The 23449-nt window shown below is 40.2% G+C and overlaps 1 protein-coding gene across 1 annotated transcript; it reads right to left on the bottom strand.

The window, feature by feature from the left end:
* Nucleotides 1-7144: 7144 nt before the first annotated feature.
* angptl2b (angiopoietin-like 2b) lies at nucleotides 7145-18269 on the bottom strand. The gene is made up of 5 exons (XM_079251372.1): nucleotides 17780-18269; nucleotides 12168-13075; nucleotides 9522-9715; nucleotides 8330-8600; nucleotides 7145-8215 (listed from the first exon to the last, which is right to left on the bottom strand). The coding sequence occupies exons 2-5, from the start codon at nucleotides 13048-13050 to the stop codon at nucleotides 8016-8018; spliced, it is 1548 nt and encodes a 515-aa protein (XP_079107498.1). The 5' UTR covers nucleotides 13051-13075; nucleotides 17780-18269; the 3' UTR covers nucleotides 7145-8015.
* Between the last annotated feature and the right edge of the window lie 5180 nt (nucleotides 18270-23449).

Here is a 23449-nt window from a genome sequence, read left to right on the forward strand (position 1 = left end):
ATATTTAGGGGCGTGTCCTTTTAATTTATCTCCGGGTTAGCTCAGTTAGCTCTTAGCAACAGGAGTTCGCTAGATGTCAATCATCCACCAGGACGCTCACAGCCCCCCTCTCAGCTCCACCTCTTTGCTCATATTTGTAGTTTCCGGGTGAGACGCTGCCAAGATGGTGATGGGAACCTAACTGAGCTTCAATTCAGCTTTTCAGAAACCTACAGGTGACATCATGGAAACTCCGCCCATCTCTATATACAGTCTGTGGTCAAGACCAGTGCCATGTAGTAAGAGAGTTACGACACTGTTTGAACTCGCCGACACACGTTCACGTGGTTCATGTAGCTCTCTATAGTTCCAAACAGCTCAGCGCCGTCAGTCCATTTCAATGGATTCTGGTGGGCGACAGCGCAAATACATCGATTTTCTTCCCAATTTTCCCTCAGTATTGCCCAAAAATGTGTATTGATTACTATGCTGTCTATATAATTTAACAAAGCTTTATTTATGGAAGCAGCAGAGACTAAATCTATCACAGTGAACAGAAACACATCAGTAAATACACTTACAGATTGTATTTAGTGATTTTATATATATAAAAATCACTACATTTTAATTAGTAACCATATATATATATATATATATACATATACATATATACATATACATATATATGTATATATATATATATATATATATACATATATATATATATATATATATATATATATATTTATATATATATATATATTTATATATATAAATATAGTGTGTGCTGTATGTATGCTGTGTAGTGTAACCCATTTATGGGGGGGTTAGGGAATTTATTGGACATTCGGACACAGCCGTGGTTTTCATTTTATGGCTGTTGGAAGTTTCCTGACTCAGAACTTTGGCTGTATTTGACTAAGTTGCTGCTGTTGCCTGGCAACATCAAGCAGGTCACCTGATCTTGAATGAAAGGGTTGGAGACCAGATTGCTGTAGCCTAGCAACAGTTATAGAATGATTCAAGCAAAAACGGAACTCGAGTTTGCTTTGATGTGAAATTTTTACTAAGATGATTTGTGATATCATAGGTGACATCACAGTCCCTATAAAATCTCGTTGCCTCTGTCATAGAGTCAGTACATTTATAGAACGCATCTCGGTACACATCCAGGTTTGCATCTCAGTACGCATCCAGAGAAGTCCTATTGTTTATTTTGACTATGGAGACCTTTGAACAAGTTCTAGTCCGCGGTGGAAAACTTTCCACCAAAGCGTCGGAGAATGAAACTCCAGTTGCACAAGGAACAACGTTGTTCTCTCGGGAACAAAGTGCCACTGATTTTCAAACTCAAAGGAAACGACGCAAGAAGTCCAAGAAGAATAGATCTATGGAGCCTGTCTGGGACCTCCACTTGGAATCGATGGACAAATCCTATGAGGATTATCGCAAGGAATTTCCTTACTTACCAAAATTGGTTAAAGATCCATCAGTTTCTCAGGACAAAGTGGAGTCCAACTCTGACATTTCTGTCAAGAGTGGACAATTTCCCACACTGCTGACAAAATCATCTCAAGATCACGAAGGTCAGAGTGACGACACCAGTAGTGATGTTTGCAAGGATTCTGAGAACCAGGAGAATCCCCACAAGATAACTTTTGGTGGCCCAGGATCAGAAGTTCCTCCTGAAATGATTGCAAACACAAATCAGTCCTTTGATCAGACTGAGAAAGATCAAGACAACAGCAAAGAACTCCATATTTTCACTGTGCAGGCAAGTGGAAAAGAAGTTCAAAGGAAATCAAAACAACGCAAGAAAGTAAGGTGCAGTACACCTTTGGTACCTATCTTTGAGGTTTCATCTAACCCAAAAAATGGGTCCTTTCAGACATCAAAGGTTTCAGATGATCCATCACAGAAATCTGAATACCTTAAGAATCTCCCGATTACATTCGGAGCCCCAGGATCTGAAATTCCTGCAGAATTTATTGAGGACAGGAAGCAGCCCCATCATGAGGCTGAGAAACCTTCTGAAAGTCTCACCGACAAGATCCAGAGAGACGACAGAGAGGTTCATACAACATCTGAAAAGTTGGAAGATCCACCGAAGATCACCTTTGGAGGACCAGGATCAGAAATCCCCTTAGAACTTTTTGCAAACTCCAACCTGCAGTTTAATCAGACTGGGAAAGACCACCGCATCAAGAAGGAACTGCATAGTTTCATCATGCAGACGAGTGTACGAGAAGATCGAAGAAAAGAGAAATGTGGTGAGAAAGTGAAGCGACGTACACCTTCGGCACCCATCTTTGAGGTGCCAAATAAAGCTATTTGTGAGTCTCTTCAGGAACCAGACTTCGCTGAAATCCCATCAAAGCAATCTGGAAATCTGATTAATACACCTGTTACATTTGGATGCCCAAAATCCAAATCCCCAGAGGAGCTCACTGCAGAACCATTGGTTCTAACCCAAGAGGGTGAATCACAGCTCGAGAAGACGTTCAGTTCTGTATCATCAGAGACAGAAGAAGCTGTTTCACCACCTAAAAACACAAACCAGTCCTGTCATCACGCAGACAATCCATCATCTGCATATCTCATAGACAGGAGTCAGACAGACAACACAGAGGCTGAGCTGGAGAAAATATCATCAGAAAAAGAAACAGAGGTCCAGGAAGTAACATTTACTGAAACAGTTTCATCTGCGCAGCCTCCTGTCAGAAAACCTGATCATGGTTTATCTGTGATGGGAACTGACAATGTTTTCCAAACACCTGTTGCAGACCAGGTACACCAATTTGGAGCAACTTCAGAGCAAGCAGCTGGACCTGACAAGCTCGCTACCATCCCTGCAGAGCAATCCTTACAGGCTTCCACCAAACCTACTGAGAATGAAACACCAGTTGCACAAGAAACCCAGTTTTTCATCCAAGAACAAAGTGCCACTGATCTTCAAGCTCAAAGGAAACGATGCAAGAAGTCCAAGAAAAACAGAACTATGGAGCCTGTCTGGGATCGGCACTTGGAATCGATGGGAAAATCCTACGAGGATTACCTTGAAGAATTTCCTTACTTACCAAAATTGGTTAAAAATCCATCAGTTTTTCAAGACAAAGTGGAGTCCAACTCTGACATTTCTGTCAAGAGTGGACATTTTCCCACACTGCTGACAAAATCATCTCAAGATCACGAAGGTCAGAGTGACTACACCAACAGTGATGTTTCTGAAAACCACAAGGATTCTAAGAACCAGGAGAATCCCCTAATACCACCTGGAAACCCAAGATCAGATGTCCTTATTGAAGTCCCTTCAGAACCTGTAGTTCTAAAACCACAAGCAGAACCACAGCCTGAATTGGTCTCTTCATCATCAGCATCAACACCTGAACCATCAGCAGTAGAACCACATCCGATCCTAAAACTTCTGGCCAAAACACCAGCAAATAAGCAATCATCCAACATGAACCATGTTGAAGAAAAGAACGTCTCTCACAGCCCAGGTCTACTTATGATACCTGAACAACAATTTCATCAAACCTTGGCAGCGAAGGATGAGAAGATTCTAGCACTTCAGAGAGAACAAAACTACTTGCTGAACCAGCTAAAGGAACTACAGGATCAGGTTCACAGAAGTAAGATCATGCAGTCATCAGCTTCGAAGCAGGTGCAAAAACTACAAGCAGAACTACGTGAGGAGAAACAGAAAAGGGAATGTGCCGAGGCTTCTTTATCTGAGCTGCAACTTGAATCAGACCAAGCCAAGACTGAACTCAGCCAAGTTTATATCCAACTTAAAGGTAAACATGATGCCACCGAAGAGCAAATGGCTTTCATGACTGAGGTTGAGCAGCTTAAAAGACAAATGAAATCTCAACAATCTGTTTCTGAGAAGGAGACGGCCATCCTCTACGCTGAAATCAGGAAGAAAAACCAGCTACATGCAGACTTCTCCATCAGAGTCGGCCATCTGGAATCAGCTCTCACTGCTGAAAGGGCAAGGGCCTCAAAAGCTGAAGCCTGTTTGACCCAACAAGTGAAGGAAACGTCAAAAATAAAGGCTGCTCTGGTCAAAACCCAAGAAGAGCACGAGGAGCAGAAAGATCGCTGGGAGATACACAAGCACCATCTCCTGGCTGAGGAGGAAGACAGTGAAGCCTCCTTCAGAAGAGAACTAGAAAAGCAGGAGCAGCAATGGCTGAAGGAAAAATCTGAGCTTCTAGGAAAAATATCTTCTCTGAATAAGTCCATAGAAGAGAGAGAACAACGTAAAAACTCCTCCATGGAAAGTTTACACAAAAGAATTCAAAAGCTGGAAAACCTGATAAAAACAGAAGAATGATCCCCACAAACTGATCAGAAACAATTTCCTCCATGCTGAACATGGAGGAAATTCTTTCTTCAAACTGGAAGAAACTCTTACAGACTCCTCCAAACTCCTCCAAATCTTCTAAGATCATGGAGGACCTTCTTCCTCCGACTTATCATTACAGGTCATATATCCTGTCCTTAAATGAATCTCTACCTCTATTTCTTCTCTTTACCCCCAATGAGCACACTTAGCTCTAAAATATGTCTGGAAGACACCTAAACTTATTTGATGATCTCTGTCATTGTTGTTTACACTTGCAGAAAGTTCCTGATGGTACTTTGGGAGTATAAAGGATTGTGACTGGGGTGTTACCCTCAAAGATACTGCAGTTGTACTTTAGCAGTGCAGTATGTACTTTCTAAAGTCCAGATAGCCTGCAGAGGAGTTTTGGTCTTTATAAGGTACAAACTGTGCTGTTAGGGTCCAACAGCAGTACCTTTAAGGGTAGCAACCTAGTCATAGCCTTTTGTACCTCTAAAGATATGATTAGGTACTGTGAGTGTAGCTGTGTAGTCCAATGGAAATGTACAGCCACACCATGATGACAGACAATGGTTTCCTAGTGTTCAGCGGGTCATTTTACTTCATCCTTTATTCTTAAGTCTTTACCCTCAACTTTCTTTATCTTCCTTCCTTTTCCCTTAAAAAATATTTCAATAAAACAAAAAAACAAAACAAAAAAAAAAAAAAGAATGGTTCATTGTAAATCTTTTTTTTAATAATTCTTTCTGATTATCAAAATGTAAAACTCAACATGAATACACTAAATGCAACAAAAACATTGTGTATCATCAAAATAACAATTAGCAAAAGCTTTAATCTGCTTAAACAATTGAAAAACCCTCTTGTGGAAGGTTTTTTAACACCTCGTTGTCCACCTGCTTGTTGCACTGAGTGCACAGGAGGAACTATCCGAGTTGCTGATGTACTTTGGACTGTCCCTTATTGATGGGGTCACCACAGCGAATCATCACATGTTTTATGCTGGATGCCCTTCCTGACACAACCCTCTGCATTTAGCTGAGCTCCGGACCAGCCAGTGGAGAACAACAGTCCAGCAGGACTTGAACTGCCAACCATCAGGCCACATGATGAGCAGCTCTACCACCCGAGCCACTGCCTCCCTCAGGAGGAATTATATGAGTATTAAAATATAATCTTGAACACTATGTGTTGTCAGATCTCTATACCAGAATATGACGTCAAGACAATTTGCTGCAATCACAGAAAAACTATAATAATGAAAAAAAAAAAAAAAAAATTATACACACTGTTTTTTATCAAGTAGCCTAAATAGTCTGGAATCACAGACGACCGCCTGCAACAGTAGGGTAGAATGGCTGCATCGCCCCTATTTTTTTACCTTGATGATCGACTGCTTCAGGTGGAACCAAGACACTTAACACTAAAATTCTATAAGGCTGAAGTTCCTGATTAAATGTTTTCATGTACTGTACTGTAAATATCAATCTATTGAGGTTTTCCTGGAAAAAACACACAGCAGGTCTCTACTGCGCTGGCCAAGACGTCTACACAGTTGTAGCCTCACAGTAGTGGAGACTGTCATATTATCAATATTATTGCCTTCTTTCTACCTGCACTTTTTTACAAAGAACCACAGTCCGATGGCAGCGAGTGTTAGGAAAGACTGCGCTGCAGCGAGAACATTTCTGGTTCTTTTCCCTTCTGTAACTCTGGTGGATGCTCTTCTGCAGAAGCTTGTGGAGTTTCAGTGCACATTTCTAACAGTAGTAGTTTCTGTAGTAGTTGCTGTGCATTGGCCTTCTGGATGGCTTGTTTGCATATTTTCATCCTGCTTTGGTGCTCCTGTTCTGTTCTGCACCACAAGTTAAGCATATGTGTAAAATATCAAGAGTTTACTCTCCAGCATCATACCCATAGCCCTGTCATGATACTCACTAGCATGTTTAATATTATGGGACTGTTCTTCAGTTATGTCCCCTAGAAATTCCTGCCTCCTCTGCATGAGCTGGTCATCTTAGTCACTGTCTGAAATCCAGGAGGAAAGCTCTGGCTGATGCTGTTCCAGCAGAACCAATGCGGACCTCTGCCCGGCAAGCGGGGCTCATTTTAGGATAAGAATCGTCTTAGCGGTGGTACCCCGGTTCTCCTGGTGGAGACGGTTAGGGGGAAAACCATCTAATCTTCCTCATTTATGATGTCTGAGTGTTTTCTTTACCCCAAGTTCAGGTGATAGAGATAAAAATAAAAAAATTTAAAAAACCCTGATATTTGTTTAGATTTCTCTTCAAACTTGATCACATTTCAATTTACACAAAATTACACTATACATTCCCTGGTTTCACCTCCTACACATAGAAATGTAGAAACTATATGAATATATAAGTGCAGAAGCAAATAATAGACATTGTCAGAGAACTCTTCCTCTCTTACACTGAAAAAAAAAAAAACACTTTTGTGTTTGCTCCCATTTCTCATGAGCTGCACTCAAAGATCTGAAACTTTTTCTACAAACACATAAGAACATTTCCTTCAATTAGTGTTCACAAATCTGTCGAAATCTGTTAGTGAGCACTTCTCCTTTGCCGACATAAAGTTGCAGGTTTTAGATGCTTCCTTGCTTCAACATGCCTGACTCAAATAATAAGTCATTGTACAGAATTTGACATAATGTTAAATTTGTTTAATCTGAAGAGGTGTGTTTGAAGCAGGCAATCATGTAAAACCAGTAAGACAGGGTCTCCTGAGGACCAGGGTTTGAGATCACAGGTTAATGGACACAAAAATGAACAAGAACACAAGCTGTACATATTTTATTGCAAATTAATAGTAAACTAACAAATACATTATATTACAAATATCTTATGTACAAACGCAATATGCTGGATCTATTGACATCAGCAAAACCACTAAATTTATACAGTAAATACAGTGCTTGATTCAAACAAGCAAATTAGTGGATACCTGTGTAAGCAATTCACAATTTCAGAACATGTATCATAAAAATAGAGAATGGACAGTACCACCTTGAATTTTGGTAATGAGTTGATTAATAAGCTTTTATTTTCTCTCTTTCTTTTTTACCCAAAAGAAACAGATTGCTAAGCACATACAATTCTGGTGTTATAAGTCTGTGTTTAGTGTAATAAGTAAAGTTGCAGTAATTTTATGAACATTTTGTGCATATACATGATGAAATGGGCCAAAATACCAGATCACAAATCCACATTTTCTTTTTACCGCTAGTGTGAATTACAAATCTGAAGAATGAAGACGTCTTTAGCATGAAATTAAAAGATAGTCACTGGATACATTTCCTGTGTCAGCCTCATTTCCTTGTTACCTAATGAATATATACTGCAGGGTTCCTATTGGAGAGCTATTTACTGTCTCAGATCAAATGAGAAAACACTCGCTTAAACGTTTGCTAAAGTGTGTTTGAAGTAACTCCTGAGCGATAAGCAAATCTTTACATATCTTATATGTAACAAGGCAAAAGAAAAAAAAAAAAAAGACAGAATGACAGCGCACAGATTTGGGGAGACCCTGATGTTTTGATATTGCACTTTTAGCTCATCTTTCTCTTTGTCATCTGACTTGGTTTGGTGCCACCCCATGTAACAAAAACAAAAAGATGTAAATAAATTGGTTTAATAAAAGATACAGTAAAGTATGCATCAGAGGATTAGTGGAAAGTGTTGGGGTTTGGACGAATCATCATGACTACTTTCTTGAGCGAATACGCTCCTCCTCTAAACTCAGCCCAGTAGACGCCATCCTGGTAGCGACTGCGATAGTGTCCTCCTCTGTACCAGACTCCATTCAGATTTGAATGGGCACACGAGTTGTACCACCACCCTCCCTTCTGGTAGTGGGCACAGTTTCCTAGAGGGGTTAAAACAGTGCAGACAGTAGTCAGGCTGTGTGCTTAGAAAAAGAGGACTTACTACTTTTAAATCTTGTAATGATGTTTTTTTGTTTTTTTTGTTTTTTTTTTACCTGTGTATGCATCATGATCCCTGTCCAGGGTTGTAAATTGTTTGCCGTTATGCCAAGTGAGGGAGTCTCCAGCGTTGCCATGGTAACGACCCACCCTTAGCCTAAAGAAGTCAGATTCAGACTCCACTCTGAAGCTGGCATACTCCGCAAACACCTTCCGGCCAGACCAGTCCTCCAGTGTGACCAGTAGTTTGTAGTTTCCCTGGTTAGTCAGCCAGTAGATGTTTTCCAGACCCAGCCAGTATTCACCATCAATATTGCCAAATCCTTGCTGTGAAGCACATCAACAAAAAAAAAAACGTCAGTGCAATCAGGAAATCCTTTCTGAATGTTCTTAGAAAAGATTTGATGTTTGGGGAATGATTCAGGCTCATTGCTCGTGTCTGGAGGTGATTATGACTTTTAGCTTTTCTGTTGGCTTGTTTATCGTCAAGGAATGTTATTAGAAATTAACCCATTGAGTCAATATTGTAACTTGCATCAGGTGTCCAGTTTCTAGTCATACTTTGTTTTTGAAAACGCAGCAGGATCCACTCCATTGAGTAAAAAAACTCAACATACCAAGAGCTGTCTGACTAATTTCAACTGGCCCTGCTTGTACAGTAAGTTGGTTTGTGGTGCTTTAAATCATGGAAACACTCCTGTACAAAGTAGTTTGAAATTTCCTGTGGTTTAAAAAGGTTTTGAAAAAGTCTTGGAAATATTGCTTTTTCTGTCCAAAACTGAGATACAGTTTAATCAGGGCCCTTTGTGAATTGTTGGCTTTCAAACAGCTGTTTTACCAGTGAACTCCCTTTCCCTGTGGGATAGGTTTTTCCATCTGGGAGATAACAAATGCAGAAATGGTTTATAGAATGACAACTAAAGTTTGCCAGATATGTTCTGATTCAATATCGAGAAAGGTTTTTTCATTTTTATTTTTTGCCTGGCATGTCAGAAAGGTTCGCAAATCAACTTATTTAACATTTGAAGACACATATATTCTCCAACATTTATCGTGTCAGTAAGTTTCACAAGACCAGTGGATGTTGCAGGAATTAATGAGTCAAAAGACTGTGACTGAGGCCGGTACCATGTTGGGCTAAGCTCAACAATAATCTATTCATTAGTTGTCTACATCTGGTTTGTGACAAAACACCTTATATAAGCCACCCAACTATGAGGTCCTTGATTTGGTGTTAGGCTGTCGCACCTTGTATATCTCCCAGTTCCTGAAAAAGTTGACAGAGCCGTCTACCCGCCTCTGGATCACCGTCCAGCCACCGGGGTCATGTCTCTGGTCACACCACACCTGCATGAGGCGGTTGGCATTTTCTGGTTTCACCAGGTACATTCCACTGGCAGTGTGACCATCTTCCAGAGCCTGCAAGCAGTCCTTAAATGGACCTAAAGAAACAGATAGTCAGAGAAGAAAATGCATGGTGTGTAAAACTTTGTCAATTGTAGGCAGCAGTATCTTAAAAGTAAAGAGCTGGAAATAAATAAAAGTCACAAAGACACAAAGAGGCATTATAGGGAATCCCATTTTTCAGTAAAAAGTTCTCATTCTAGCAGTAAAATTGACTTTGGCTGCTTCTTTTGCAAGGGAAATGACTGCCGACTGCACAGCCAAAGCAAACACTGGCGAGAGGGTGAAGGGAATCCTGACTACTGAGTAATTACACAGTAGAAACAAGTGTCAGTCATCAATGATGATAACGAATACAGAATTATTTCACTTAAATCAACTTGGAGTGTGTTACACACATCATTTAGACTTTATGTGCTTTTTTTAAGCTATGACATCCTGTTTTTGGACTAGTTTAAAAAGGATTGTAAATCCATAACGTATGCTTCATCGATTTGCAGAGAAGTGTAGCGGGTTGTGTAGTAATGTGTGTAGATATATCCAAAATAACCTCTAAAGGTTTATGAGAAAATGTGCAGTGACAGCTTTTCATTGTTCCCTAGAATTTTTAGTCATGCTAAAGATGTTTTATGAATATTGGGCAAGGTTGAATAATTGTTAGATTTCATGGTGCAAATCCCTGAAACCTCTCAAGCATGCCAGTACAATTTTCCCCTCAATTCCAATAGCAGACATGGAAACCACTAAAGGATGATTGGCTCTCCAGCTAACAATTTGTTGCAAAAGAATCCAAGTTCTTGAGATTTTACACTTATGTGCTTTGCCAACTGGCATAGATCGCAGAGTTAAAGTAAAGTGTGGGCAAATTGAAAGGTAATAAGGGGTCACACAAAGAGCCAGGGTTGATAGGGAGGGTATTTAAAGAGTGTGCGAGAGAGAGAGAGAGAGAGAGAGAGAGAGAGCAGGATAAAGAGCCGTACGAATGAAGAAACTGTTTACTTATTTTCTTTAAAGATTGTTTTTGATTTCATGAAATCATTGTAGATGATATCTGTTTCTTTTCTCCTGCTCAGCCATCCATTTACTCTCAGGAATGTCTCTGTTGAGCAGATACAAGCCAGAGAATTGCCCTGTCCTGCCCTACTCTGTTCTGCCTGATAAAGTCTGCTCCTTTGGTGGAACATATGACTGATTCATGCCTGGTGCAACTGGAACAAATGACATCACCAGCTTTGGGTATCTCTTTCTGTTTGTACTTACCCCCCCCCCTCCTGTTTTTTTTTTTCTAAGACTCCATCCCTGCATTTTCTCTCAGTTTTTTCCTTCACCTCTATCTGTCCCTCACTTTTTCCCTGCATGTTGTGCAGCGCTGCTCGTGTTGCAGTAAAGGTTTATGTAACAATTAGGGAGGATGTTAGTTGTATGACTGTGGGCAGGAAATTACTTGCCTCCTTTCAAACAATCTCTACAACTGTTACTGTTCTCATGGAAAGCAGTAGTGCAAAATGTCAATGGAAAATGCTCCCACTAGCCCCCTTTGAAATGGTGGGCTCTTTTTTTCCACTATAGACCACCAAAACATAGTTTTCTAATGAAAAGAATTAGCAATGGGGCATAGAAAACACCCTTTACATAAATATTGAAGTCTGCTAATGTGTTCAAAAGATCATTAGGCTTTGGGCCAGCTATTTATAGGCACACGTGCTTACCCTGCCAATATCCATTGTATTTTTTGAGGGTTAATCGGTGGCAATTAGAAGATATGCATCTGAAAAAGGCAGCAGACAACAGCTTTTCTGTTCTGAAGACAAGCCCTTTGCTCTGTGTGGGACATGTTGAAATTAGCTCTAGCTGAAAGAAAGGCTACGTAGTGTTTCCTCCTTATTAAGCCGCGTTAACAATCAATCTTTTGTTTGCCCCTACCGTTTGAGACAGGAATGAGTATGATTTATCAAATAGGCAAAAAAAAAGAAAAATAGCACCAGTTTTGCAGACTCATGGACAATTAAGGAACTTCTACGATGGTTTTGTTGCACAATTTTACACTATTCTCTTCAAATTTTCTGAAAAGGTAACACAAACTAGATTACCAGTTAATACACTTGTTCTTTGTGTTTGTAACATACCCCCAGGAGGCTACGTAGGAGTAATGAGTCTCCTCACTGCACCCCCCTAAAGCTCTCTGTGGGTGTCACAAGTACTTCTCTTAATATGTTCTGGGAACATCCTCCTGTAGCTCACTTTTGGAACGGCAATTCAGTTCAGCTGTCACGTTTACTCTCATTGACTGAGCCTGCATCTGTAAATGATTTGCTCTTCAACAGACCCCCCCCACCAAAAAGAAAAAATTATTCTGGTTGGTATCGCTGCTTATTGTTGTAACTGTAGTTACAACAAGTAACTAAATGCATGAAGAAGGAACAACATGGAAAACATGTCATCACAAAAAGGAGTAGAAAATCAAAACTCTAATGTAAGTGTTAAATTTACCGGAGGGCTTGTCAGTGGTGGATGGGCTGTGTGTGCCAGTAGGCATTGTTGGGAGAGGAGGCGGTAGAGATTTTTGGTCACTCTGGATCTCATTGCTGATTGGGTTGTTGATACGTGGAAGCACCGGCGGCTGATACGGCTTGTTTAGAGGTGGTGAGGGAGGAGGTGGTGGCTGAGGCCGCGGCTGAGAGACAGGCACGCGTCGAGGAGGAGGTCGACTCTGGCACTGCTCCTCCAACAAGGCAATTAAAGTGGACTGATTTGTGGCTAAAGAAGCCAAATGCTGATATTTGTGCTCAAGATCTTTGTATTGACTGGTGAGCTGCTGCATCTCCGAGGTTTGGTTCAGGATCTTGTTTTCCATCTGGGCCAGCTCTAAGGCATTGTCTCTCTTCCTGATGATCTCATGGAGCAGCTGCATGTAGAGCTGAGTTACTCTTGAGTTCATGTTTCTACTCTCCTTCCTCAGAAGCTTGACCTCATTGACAATACCTCCATCCACCTCCACCAACTGCTGCAAGGTTTCGATCTGCCTCTTTTGTTTCTGCAGCTCCACATTTAAAAGCTCTAACTCTTGTTTGTTGACCCGATTCTCCAGCATGGCCTCTGGCTCTTTGGAATTAACACAGATGGCTCCAGTCACTTTTTGCTGAGGCACAATGAAAGTGTAGGAGCACTTGTCCTGCGCTGGGTCAGCTGGGGCACGTTTGCTTCTTCCAGCATAGAGAAACTCTCTCTCCAGATCATCCTCACTGTTCCCAAATTCTTGGATCTTCTCGTGGCCATGGCTGCTGTCCGACAAACTCCCCTGTGTCTTCTGTACACCACAGGTTAGTCCATAAACTAGAAGGACCCCCAGCAGGACCATTGAAGGGGGCTCCATGAGTTAGTGTCCAACCCACCAAAGCCTAAAGAGAAGGGGCAAGAAAATTGAAAGCAATATTTTAGTGTAACATTTATGGATTATCCACTTTTTAAAGGCTATTCAGATTCAAACAAAACCTTTTTTTTCCTTTTAAACTCTTATATGTGACTGAGAATTTTGCAGTATGCTTCTTTTGACAGAATCAACCTGTTGTATGCAGCTGTGCTTGTTCAGACTAGAAGGTTATCCATCAGGGTGCACTGGTCCTATCATTATCTGCATCAACAACCAGACTATACATAAGGTATGTGGAAACACATCAATGGGTAGGCAATCATTGCAGCCTTCAAAATTTAGACTGCCAAAAAAGCAGAAAGAGGTTGCATCTGAGAAGAAATTAAATCCTTGCCCTGCTGAGCACCACAGTGTCCTTCTGATACTTTCCATGTCAGGAAACACAAGGCATTCATGTGTGTCATAGAAATGCATGAAACATAAATCTCATGGAGGCTGTGTTCTTATCACTGCTAACGTATGAAAACTTCTCTGTTTCATCAATTGAATTCATTCATCTAGCTCTAAGCCATGGCTTGTTTAAATCACATCTATGCTACTAATAGTAACATGTGCAACTTAAATGCAAAAACTAACAAAAAAAAAAACCTGTAATAATGTGCTAATCTCTTTAATCAGTCATACTGCCATAACGAGAGTGTTTCACTAAGTTTGCTATTCTGGCTCAGGTTCTCATTGGGAGACTGCCATGGCCTGTCCTTTACACAATAAAATACTCCTCTCTGTTTGCTTCTGCAGGCCTGGACATCTTTGCTTACGGAAAATTTGATACAAGACCAGATGATGCTGTTCAAAGAACTGTTAAATATTGATTATCAGTCATGCATGTGGTCCTTTCCAAGAGAGGAACTTACGGAAAGATCATTTATCATTTATCACGTTGTTTTTTTTTTTTTTATCCATGTGACATTATGAAGTATAACATTATCCCTGCTGGTCTTAATATTCAACCCTGATTAAATCTCACATCCTTTTCACATTACTCAAATGGTGTTTAATACAGTGACATTAATGGGGGTCGAGGTTGACTCAACAATGACATGCCTCATCTTCGGCAAAGAAGATCATCACAAAACCAGTATAAGAAGGAGACAGCACAACAAAACACATAGCTATTTCCGATAATGGTGGTATAATTTAGTTGATTCTGAGATGTCAATGAGAAAGCACACACTGATGCAGCACTGATCCACCACTATCCACCACTTAGCATAACAGAGGTGTTTTATCCCTGATATGGAAGCTGTGCAAAAAGGGCTTGAGACAAGGGCCTGTTTAGGTTTCAGCCTCTCTTGGAATCTGTTTTCCTTGCAACTGGATCTTTTAACACAAGCCACAACTATCGTCAAAAAAAACTGGATAATTCCACACTCAGCTATTTTTTTTTCTTCTTAAAAATAATAGCAGCCTTTAAAGATGTGGTGGTGTCATTAAAAGTGGGAAGGGGGGGGGCGGGGATGCCACTGATTGCTATAACTCCTGTGTGAGGATAATAAGGCCATGAACTCCTGGAACACCTTAATTGAAAGCTGCTGTGTGTTGGATTACAGTGAGGTCCTGTGTAACACCTCGCCAGAGTCAAAGTCAGTCTGACTAATCATAGGACATAATAAAAGAAGGACGTATAATGACTGTGAGTAAACTGTGTGGGGATTATCATTCTCACATATGCATCCTTTTTGCATTTGTCATGCCTTATCTTTTAGTGAAAGATGATCAGCTACATAATGCTGAGCACAAAAACTGGGAAAAAAGTGAGAAATGTTTTTGTCTAGTTAATCCAGGCATGCAGCCAGCACATTAGGTTGGAGACATGGAGAAGAGAAATGCAGCGCTCTCGAAGAACGTGACCCCTGGCACAATCAAGCCTCTCTGGTTGTATCTGTCTAGAACTGAATGCATAAACACTTCTCCCTCACTGATGAAACTTTCATAGAGAAGGTTTTGTGTACAAACTACCCTCTTGCAGCCTGTCTTTCTGTTATCATAGTTTACCTGTCGAGAAAAAAAAAGCCTACAGTGCTGAAGAAACAAAGGTCTCATTGTCCCTTGTAATTTTTTTAGTGGTAGCTAAAGATCCGGAGCTTACATTTAATTACTATGAATTCCAAAAATTACCTTCAAGAAGTGCCATTTTTTCTTTGTAATTGAGCATGAAACTATTTTCCTCCAGCGAAGTTCAAAGTCTACTTATCTTGCTGCCATAGCCAGTGCTGTGTGATGTCACCGCTGATCTAGATTGAGATTCTGGGGGTAAACTTACAGTTTGTAGCTGTATTTATCATCAAAATCTTTTTATTTTTAATGTCTCAGATGATTCATTACAGAAATCACTAATGATAGCTTAAAAGTAATCCCACACCAAGATAATGGAGTAGCTCAGAGACGGTCTGTTGTAATGTGCTGATGACTGTATTTGGCTGGTGACTCCTGCGGTTTCGCTCCTGGAACCCGAACTCTGTCTCTGAGAACAGCCGTGTTGTTTGCCCCTGCTGTGGAGGAGCTCCATTTTGGATGTCGTTAGCCTGGAATCTCCTACTCCAGGCTTCGCTGCACTTCAAAGCTGAAACGAAACTGTTCGCAGCTTGTGATGAAATATGTGTTTGTAAGTTCATGCGGCATACGTCTGTGAGTGTTTTTCCTCTCTTGCATGCTTTCAAATAACACTTACTGGGGCTCTGTCTCCCAGGGACCTCAGAGAGAGTCCCATCTGCCTGAGCTGAGACAGCCTGTTATTAACCCATCCACAGTCTGCCAGAGGGAACAACAGAAAGCCTTCACCTTCCTCTTCACTTTTAGCAGCCCCTATGGCTCATTATTGTCTTAAAATTGCTTTGCTTGAACAAGCTGCTATTGACCTGCCACTGGCTGCAGAGATTAACTGGTGTTGAAGTGTCACATACGTCTGATCTGCTCAGGGTAGAAACACAACTGAGTAATACGTGCGATGAATAGGTCCTCATTGTAATGAGACTGGCAGCTCTTCTTAGACAATTTCTTAAAGTCTGCTTCACACCAAAGTGTTTTGGTTTAACTGTCTTCAGGTGGTAATTCTGTGTTTTACACAACTCCACATTCTGGGTTTAACTCAGTTTTAAATTAGGTACGAGAGGTTAGTATGTAGCAGATAGGTCACAGTGTCTCTGACCAGCGCTGTGCTCAAGCCTTTTTGGTCATGCTCAGCACATTAATAATTAGAAGGTGGGCAGCTTTGCTCAGACTGGCTCACGTCTCTCACCCCAGCTCCTCTCATTTAAGTGTGAGCATGGCATTCCTCACATTCTTCGTCACCTCATTAGAGTGAGCTGCCATGCTCACATGGGGGAGTCAATGGCAGTGGCAGGCAGACCATTAGATGGGTGACCACCACCTACCATCCCAAACTCCCACCCCACCCCACCCCCTTCCTGGGTGTACCTATAGACATATCTACTGACCCATTTCATTCCCAGTGTCCTACTTTCTGTGTGAATGCTCCATAATCACATCATCATCCTCTGCAATGGGAGATCACAACACAACTGAGCAGCTTGTCAGTAGCCAAGAAGAGGAGGACACTATGTAGGACGGCTTTGTGCTGCATGTTCGTATTAGCGCCAGCTTTGCCGAGCACAAAGTCTCCTGCGTGACAGCCAATATGTGTTGGATCACACTCAGACTCAATTTGCTCATGGTGATTTGGTGTTTTTCTTTACCTGGAGGGTAATCCCATTCTTTCCTCATGCATGTATTCCTTGTGTGTAACATGATGTATGAAACATGATTAACTTGAACCAGGTTCAGTTTTGATACTAAAGGATGGCTTTAAAGTGTTTCATTCTGTCCCTCTCTTGCCAGATGGTACAGTTTTCCCCACCTCACTTGTGATCTCACACAGAGAAGCAGGGGGTCTTGGGGAATTGTTTCGATAAGTTCCAGCATTGTACCTCTAAGCCCCCTTATCCAAACACAACCCTGGCAATGGAAACAAAGACAGTATTGAACTGTCTGCTTCCCTGTCCTCTTGCTTCCAGGGGAACATCCTGAAGCTACTGTCAGCTTTCTATAGTGAGCTTTTTTTCTTTCTCTCTTCAGAAATGAATATTCTTTTTAGATCATGCAAAGGTAATAATATTCAAATATCTTGCTACAAGTCATATTTTAGTTTCACTATCTTTGTGTCATTGTTTGACACTTTTAAAGCTTTTTTTGTGGAAAACATTTCTTCAACAAAAGCTTTTGTTGGGAAAAAAAAAACTTTCTTTTCCAGAAGTATTAGTCAGGATGAGCTTAGTTGCTCATTGTGAAGTAGAATTAGCCCTTTGGCACCAAATAGTGAGTGAGATAACAGATGCTGCATGACAACAGTTGAAATTAAGTTACACCATAAACATTACGTGGACTGGAGCAGCTTGAGAGTGGATGGCCAAAAGTGTGACTTCAGACCGTGTAACAAAATGATCATTTAATTGCGTAACCACTGTGTTAGCTAATGTCACTGGCTGATCGACAAAGTTCACTGAGAGAACATGTCCATTCAATACAGGTTATTGTTGCCTTTGCAAGTTGGGACATTTAATAGTGGCACTGGATTTCATTTGAGAATTAATGGAATGAGTGCAATCATTCTCCTGATAAATCACCCAATACAGCTAATACATTTCTAGGTAAAACAAGGTTAATTCATGCTTACAAGATAACTGCACAGTGCTGATGGGGCTCCCTCAGTTGCCTTGTCCTCCTGCTAGAGTTGTTTGAAGTGTCTCCTGGTAGAAAGTCATCCCAAGTGTGAAACCTTCACCCTTGTGTCTTCCTCTCTCGCTCAGCACGTTCAGTCAATCACTTTTATCACCTCAGTCCATTCCAGTAGAGGAGAACCAGTAGTTTTATAGCCTTCGTTTATTAAAAGATTGTCATTTGCTCAACAAAATCCAAACTTCTCAGAAGCTCTTCAGCAAACATTAAATAAATTGCAAGAAAATCTTGTTGAAAAGCTTGAAATCACTGAAGAGACAAGCTGCATCTATGGCTGAAGGGTGGAGGTAATTTCCTGATAAACGGTGAGTCCAGGGCAGGTTGTGCACTGCCTGTGGCCCGTTAGGAGAAGACTGTCACTTTTCTGTGGGCTGAATCCATCACTTCTGCCTCACAGCTCAAAGAGGCTGTCTCTCTCAGCTGCACCTCTCTCACTCTCTGTCCTTGGTGCTTTTAAATGATGAAAAATGCTCTCGCCGATTTTCGGTAGGCAGAGCCTCCCCCCTCTTCCTTAGAATGAACACATTCTTGTTTAAAGCAACAGCCGTCATTCTCCTCCCCTCCTCCCCATGGCACAAAGGAGATCCACAAGCATGCACAACACAAGTTACTCACACACACACACACACACACACACACACACACATACACACACTGCTCAAATTTCCAACCCCTGCCCCCTATGCCACTGGTTCACTTCCACTATTTCTGGCTGGGGTTGTGTGTTTTTTCTGGTTGTGGACAGCAGTGACGTTACACTGATCAGATCCTAATTGTGCATGAATAAGCACTTGCCCTGTGAGAGAGACAGGAAGAGACTGACGAACTTGAAAACAGAACCAGGTGTTTGACTGGAACCTGGTCCGGGTCTGTGTCAGGGTCTCTGACTGCTGACCCAGGTTTATAGCCTGAAGGTGAGATGTCTGCAACAGTCTGGATCTTTTTGCACAGGGGACTAAATCTTGCCAGGGAACGATTACATCATTGTTTTAAAAGGGTGTCGCACATACTTGGGTACATGTGCTTTGGTGGACGAGGATATGAAACACTTGACATTAGTTTTGTCAGTGATTTACACATTTCTAAAGCAAAGACTTGCATTTTGGTCGCCTGTTGTTTTGACCTCCTGTGTTTTAGTGAGTGGAGGTTGTGACCAAATAAATAGATCAGCTGATTTTCTACTTTTATTGATTATTTATCACACTCTTTGTCTTTTTTCTTTATTTTGTATAAATGTCATAACATATTAATTATCTAGATCAATGGAAATGACCATGCTGGTGCAGAAATATTGTTGTATGTTTGCCTAATTGTGCAATCTTTGGCAATATTTGTGGATTTAACCAAATTAATGCTAATTTATTATATGTCTTTGGAACAGACTACATGTAATAAAGAATCTGAATATGAAATTGGAAAGTTGTATGTATTTTTTGCCCTCTTTTATGCAGTGAAGGTGGAGCTTGTAACAAAGTCAAAGTCAGTGATAGAAAAATATGTAATTGAAAACTGTGTTTCCATTTGGTAACTAATTACTGAAAAACTTTATTCTTTTGGGATGAGCCATTTCTACTTGCCATGAGTCAACATATTAGGCCACTGACTACTGGATCCATATGCCTATGAAAGATTTTTATATCTAGAAGAGTTTTGGCCAATGGTGACCGCCGATTATTCACAACTGTATCTGACATTTGAAGTGATATCTGAACCCACCAGGAATTCTTATACACTGACTCACCCTTCATTAAACTTGGTAGCAAATTGATTCATGAAACACCCTGATGAATAATAAAAACATACCCCTTTTGAAGATCGTCAAGTGAAATGACTGCACTGACTAAAATGAGTAAAATGACCCAAAAAAAAAAGACAAAGGTTTCTTAAGAAAGCTGGGAGAACGTAAGAAATTTGAATAAAGTCTGTTTCCTTGACAGCAAAATATTGCATACTAAATCGCATGTGGCTTAAGAGTTGTGCATTTGCAGCTATTTAATGAATTTTTAATAAGTTCTGCTTTCTTGAAAAAGAAATGACATTGCTTGGATACAGCTTAAGCCATCTCCCCGACCTTTTGTCAAGAGTGTAACTGTTCAATTTAAAAGCAATATTTTTTCTTTTCATGCTCAAATATCATGTGGCTCTTGCTCAAAACTCTGCTCTCACACTCAAAAAGTCTCTTAATGCTCTCAGATATATTGTTCTTCCTTTCAAAACGCTGCTCATCATGTCAAGCTTAGTGTTTTAGGTTGAAATCTCCAGCAATAAAGCTTGGTCTCTTTCAGCCAGGAAAGGATGTTCATTAAGTTATAAGGTATGGAATTTCTGTGATACGGATTGAAAGCAGCAACAGATAGTGGAAGACTTTATTTACACTGTTGCCCATAAAGTTGGAATAAAAGGACTTTCCTAAACATTCTTCTTTGTATTCTCATTTATACACATCCATAATCACATTTGACCCGGTGCAATGACAAGCAGTTGAGACTTTATTTATCAAGAATAAATCACAATGGTTTATTTTGACATTATGAGCAAGAGCCTTTTGTCATTTTTTGCCTGCATTTCCTCCAGTGAGTTAAAGCTGGGTATTACTTGGCCACACCTCCAAAGAGCCATATTGGCAGGCTGTATTTCATTGCACACTTTGTGCTAAATGTTTGTGCAAACATTTACATCAGTGTTTTATTATGGGTTTGTGTTGAATAAGATTTAAAGTTTTGCTACATAGTTTGTTTTACAATGCAGAGGATCTGTGATTCTCTTTTGTGGAGAATAAACATGAAATATGTTACAGATGGTGACTAACTTTTATGAGTTAACTATTATATGGTATAGACTCTTAAAGTGCTGCGCTGCCAATAAAAAAAAAAAGGCACACTGTAAAAAAAAATTAGCCCAGTTTCTGCAACAATACAATAAAACTGAAGTAAGATAACAGGCATGTCCATTACTGCTTTGTCTCCAAGCATATTTCAGTCTTTCCAAAAAAAACAAAAAAAAAAAACATGCAGAAAGTGTATTAGGTCATTACTGAATTCATCAGCTATTATATGAATTTATTCTTTCAACCAGAAGGAGACGCAAGGCCAACGCACTATCAAGTAGTTTTCATGTGCAGACCTTTGCAGAAAATCTTTTCCTTCTTTTCAGTTTATTTATTTTTGCAACTGCCCTGAGTTTCCCACAGTTGGTGTACCATACAGAGGACATTTTCCATTGGTTATATAACTTCCCATGTAGGATCCCATTTGAGCCCATAAATGTAAGGATTTGCATTAACAAAATTGAGGCAGTTTGCTTCCATGTGCATTTAATCAAATGATGGCTTTGTCATAAAAGAGTCATGGTTCACTTTGAAGGAAGTGTTCCTGAGCACCTCCAACTACATAAAAGAAAGCATTTGAGAAGCTTTTTCCAGAGGACAGCATTTAACTGCTGTGTTATCAGATGCTGTTACATCCATGTGGTATTTTTTTTTTTTTTTTTTTTTTTTTTTTGGGGGGGGGGGGGGGGGGGGGGAGTAAAGGCAACACGTAACCGTAGTTTTCAAGACAGAAAATGATTCAGAATTTATGTATTTAATGAAGAACCTCATAACCACAGCAAACATTGTCCAGAAGGTATTACATAAGGGATTATTTTAGTTTTCCAGTCATGTATTATTTCAGATCTTGTGTGATTCAGAATTTAAAAGCAGACAGCTGTTATTGTTTTTCCGCTGTCACTTCACTTTTTAGTGAATGGAGCTGTTAAATTTTTCCCCTGATGACACAGCAAGAATGTGTAACTGCCTTTATAGGACAGAAATCCTGGCAGATGAAGCTGGACCTGCAAGAGGTAGACAAATTCATTTCATAACATTCATGACAGAGCCAGACCAAAAGGGCTGCTCACTCACTTGACAAACTAATCCCTTAAAGAGATTTTTGATCAAAGAAAATGTGATTAAACTTAAGCTCTCATGCAGTTGTGCGAGTTGGTTTTACCTTGCAGCTCTTCCTTCTCTGAAATGACAGCTGCAACTGCAAGGTGAATGACAGTGTTTCTCAGTGTTTTGAGTGACTGTCTGAGTCTCATCCAAAGCCGCAGTGTTGGTGCAGTGATTAGCTCTCTTTCCATCTTTTAATCCTCAGCAGGCAGAGAAACACCAGATCATAAAAATGTCAGGAGGGAAAATGTTACTCCCATACAGAAATATCAACCAATCACAGCATTTAAAGCTGCGAACCCCACATGGGAAAGATGGTGGAAAGTGGCTTCAGGTTGGAAATGTTTCACAGATGGGCTCCAATGAAAGCTGCCGGGTCGCTTAGCAGTTGCCTGGGTTTAGAGAAAAGCCTTTGTTATGAGTACAGTGAGGTTCCACCGTTGCATTACAAATGGTAGATTCATTTAAATATGCACTCAAGTTTGGGCCCCAATGCTTCTGTCAAACTGGTGAATTTTACTTGTGCATTTCTGTAGCAATTTGCAAAACAAGCTTAAAATGCCACAAGAAAGCAGAAAAAGGGACAATGGTGGACAAACCTTCGTATATACTATGTTTTGTTTTGTTTTTTTGTTTGTTTTTTTTGTCAGTTTAACACAGTCATTTATAATTCCCATGTACAAACTATACAACATATCTCACATCTTATGATGTTCGAATTTGTTGTCATTGAAAAAGTGTTGCAGTATCCTCAATTAGAAATACTCTTGGCAAGCAAACAGGTGTAACAACTGTCAGACAAAGTGCCTCACTATGGCGAGCTGATTTTTGTAATTTTCCATGAGCTTATGTTTTGACAGCAACATGCCTTTTTAAGTACTGAAAGGAAAAACATTACATCATTTGTTTTTGCTCTCAGGCCAGCTGGATGTGAGAAATCATCATTGAATACAAATAAAAAGCATGCTGTGGCGTAAATCCAAGCCTGGGTTTGAGGAGGTAGGCATCACAGGGTTTCCTAAAAAGCTGTGAATTATAGATGAAAACCAGCATGTATAAGTAGGCATATTATTTCTTAGTATACAAATGAAGGAGTGTCAAAGAAAGTCATAATTATCCACATTGAATCAGTCTTTTGAGTTCAACTTCTACCTTCTTAACCCTGTTTTTTTTTTTTTTTTTTTTTAATGGTATTTTTGTGGTAATTTAATGAAATGCAACGGTTATTTAGAAAAATGCACAGTGAGCTCAGTTTAGGTTAAAATAACATAGATGTTGGAACTTGTGGCAATAAGACTATAACACTTCTGGACCCAGCTAATTGTACTTAAGTGGTGCAATTTCCAAATTAAGTAGACAAATAACAATATTAGCACAGCTTCGGCTGGAAGCTAGGCCCTGCAGGTTAGAATAATAAATAGAGCAGAACAAGTGGAATTAATGTCTCCATTGTGGTGATGGTGAAATCCATACATGTTTGCACAAGGCTGAGCTGAAGTAATGCTGCGTGTATTTTAATAACAAGTCAAAATTTTAAAGTTGGAATAGCTGCAGCTTACACTTGCAGGCATGTTTCCCCTTACCTGTTTTACAGGTAAGGGGAAACATGATGGATGTCAGTTCCAATGAGGTGTGACTTAAAACCTGCTTTAATGACTGACTTAAGGCTTGATTGTT

Source organism: Telmatherina bonti, assembly GCF_933228915.1.
Source record: "Telmatherina bonti genome assembly, chromosome: 13".
Classification (NCBI taxonomy): domain Eukaryota; kingdom Metazoa; phylum Chordata; class Actinopteri; order Atheriniformes; family Telmatherinidae; genus Telmatherina; species Telmatherina bonti.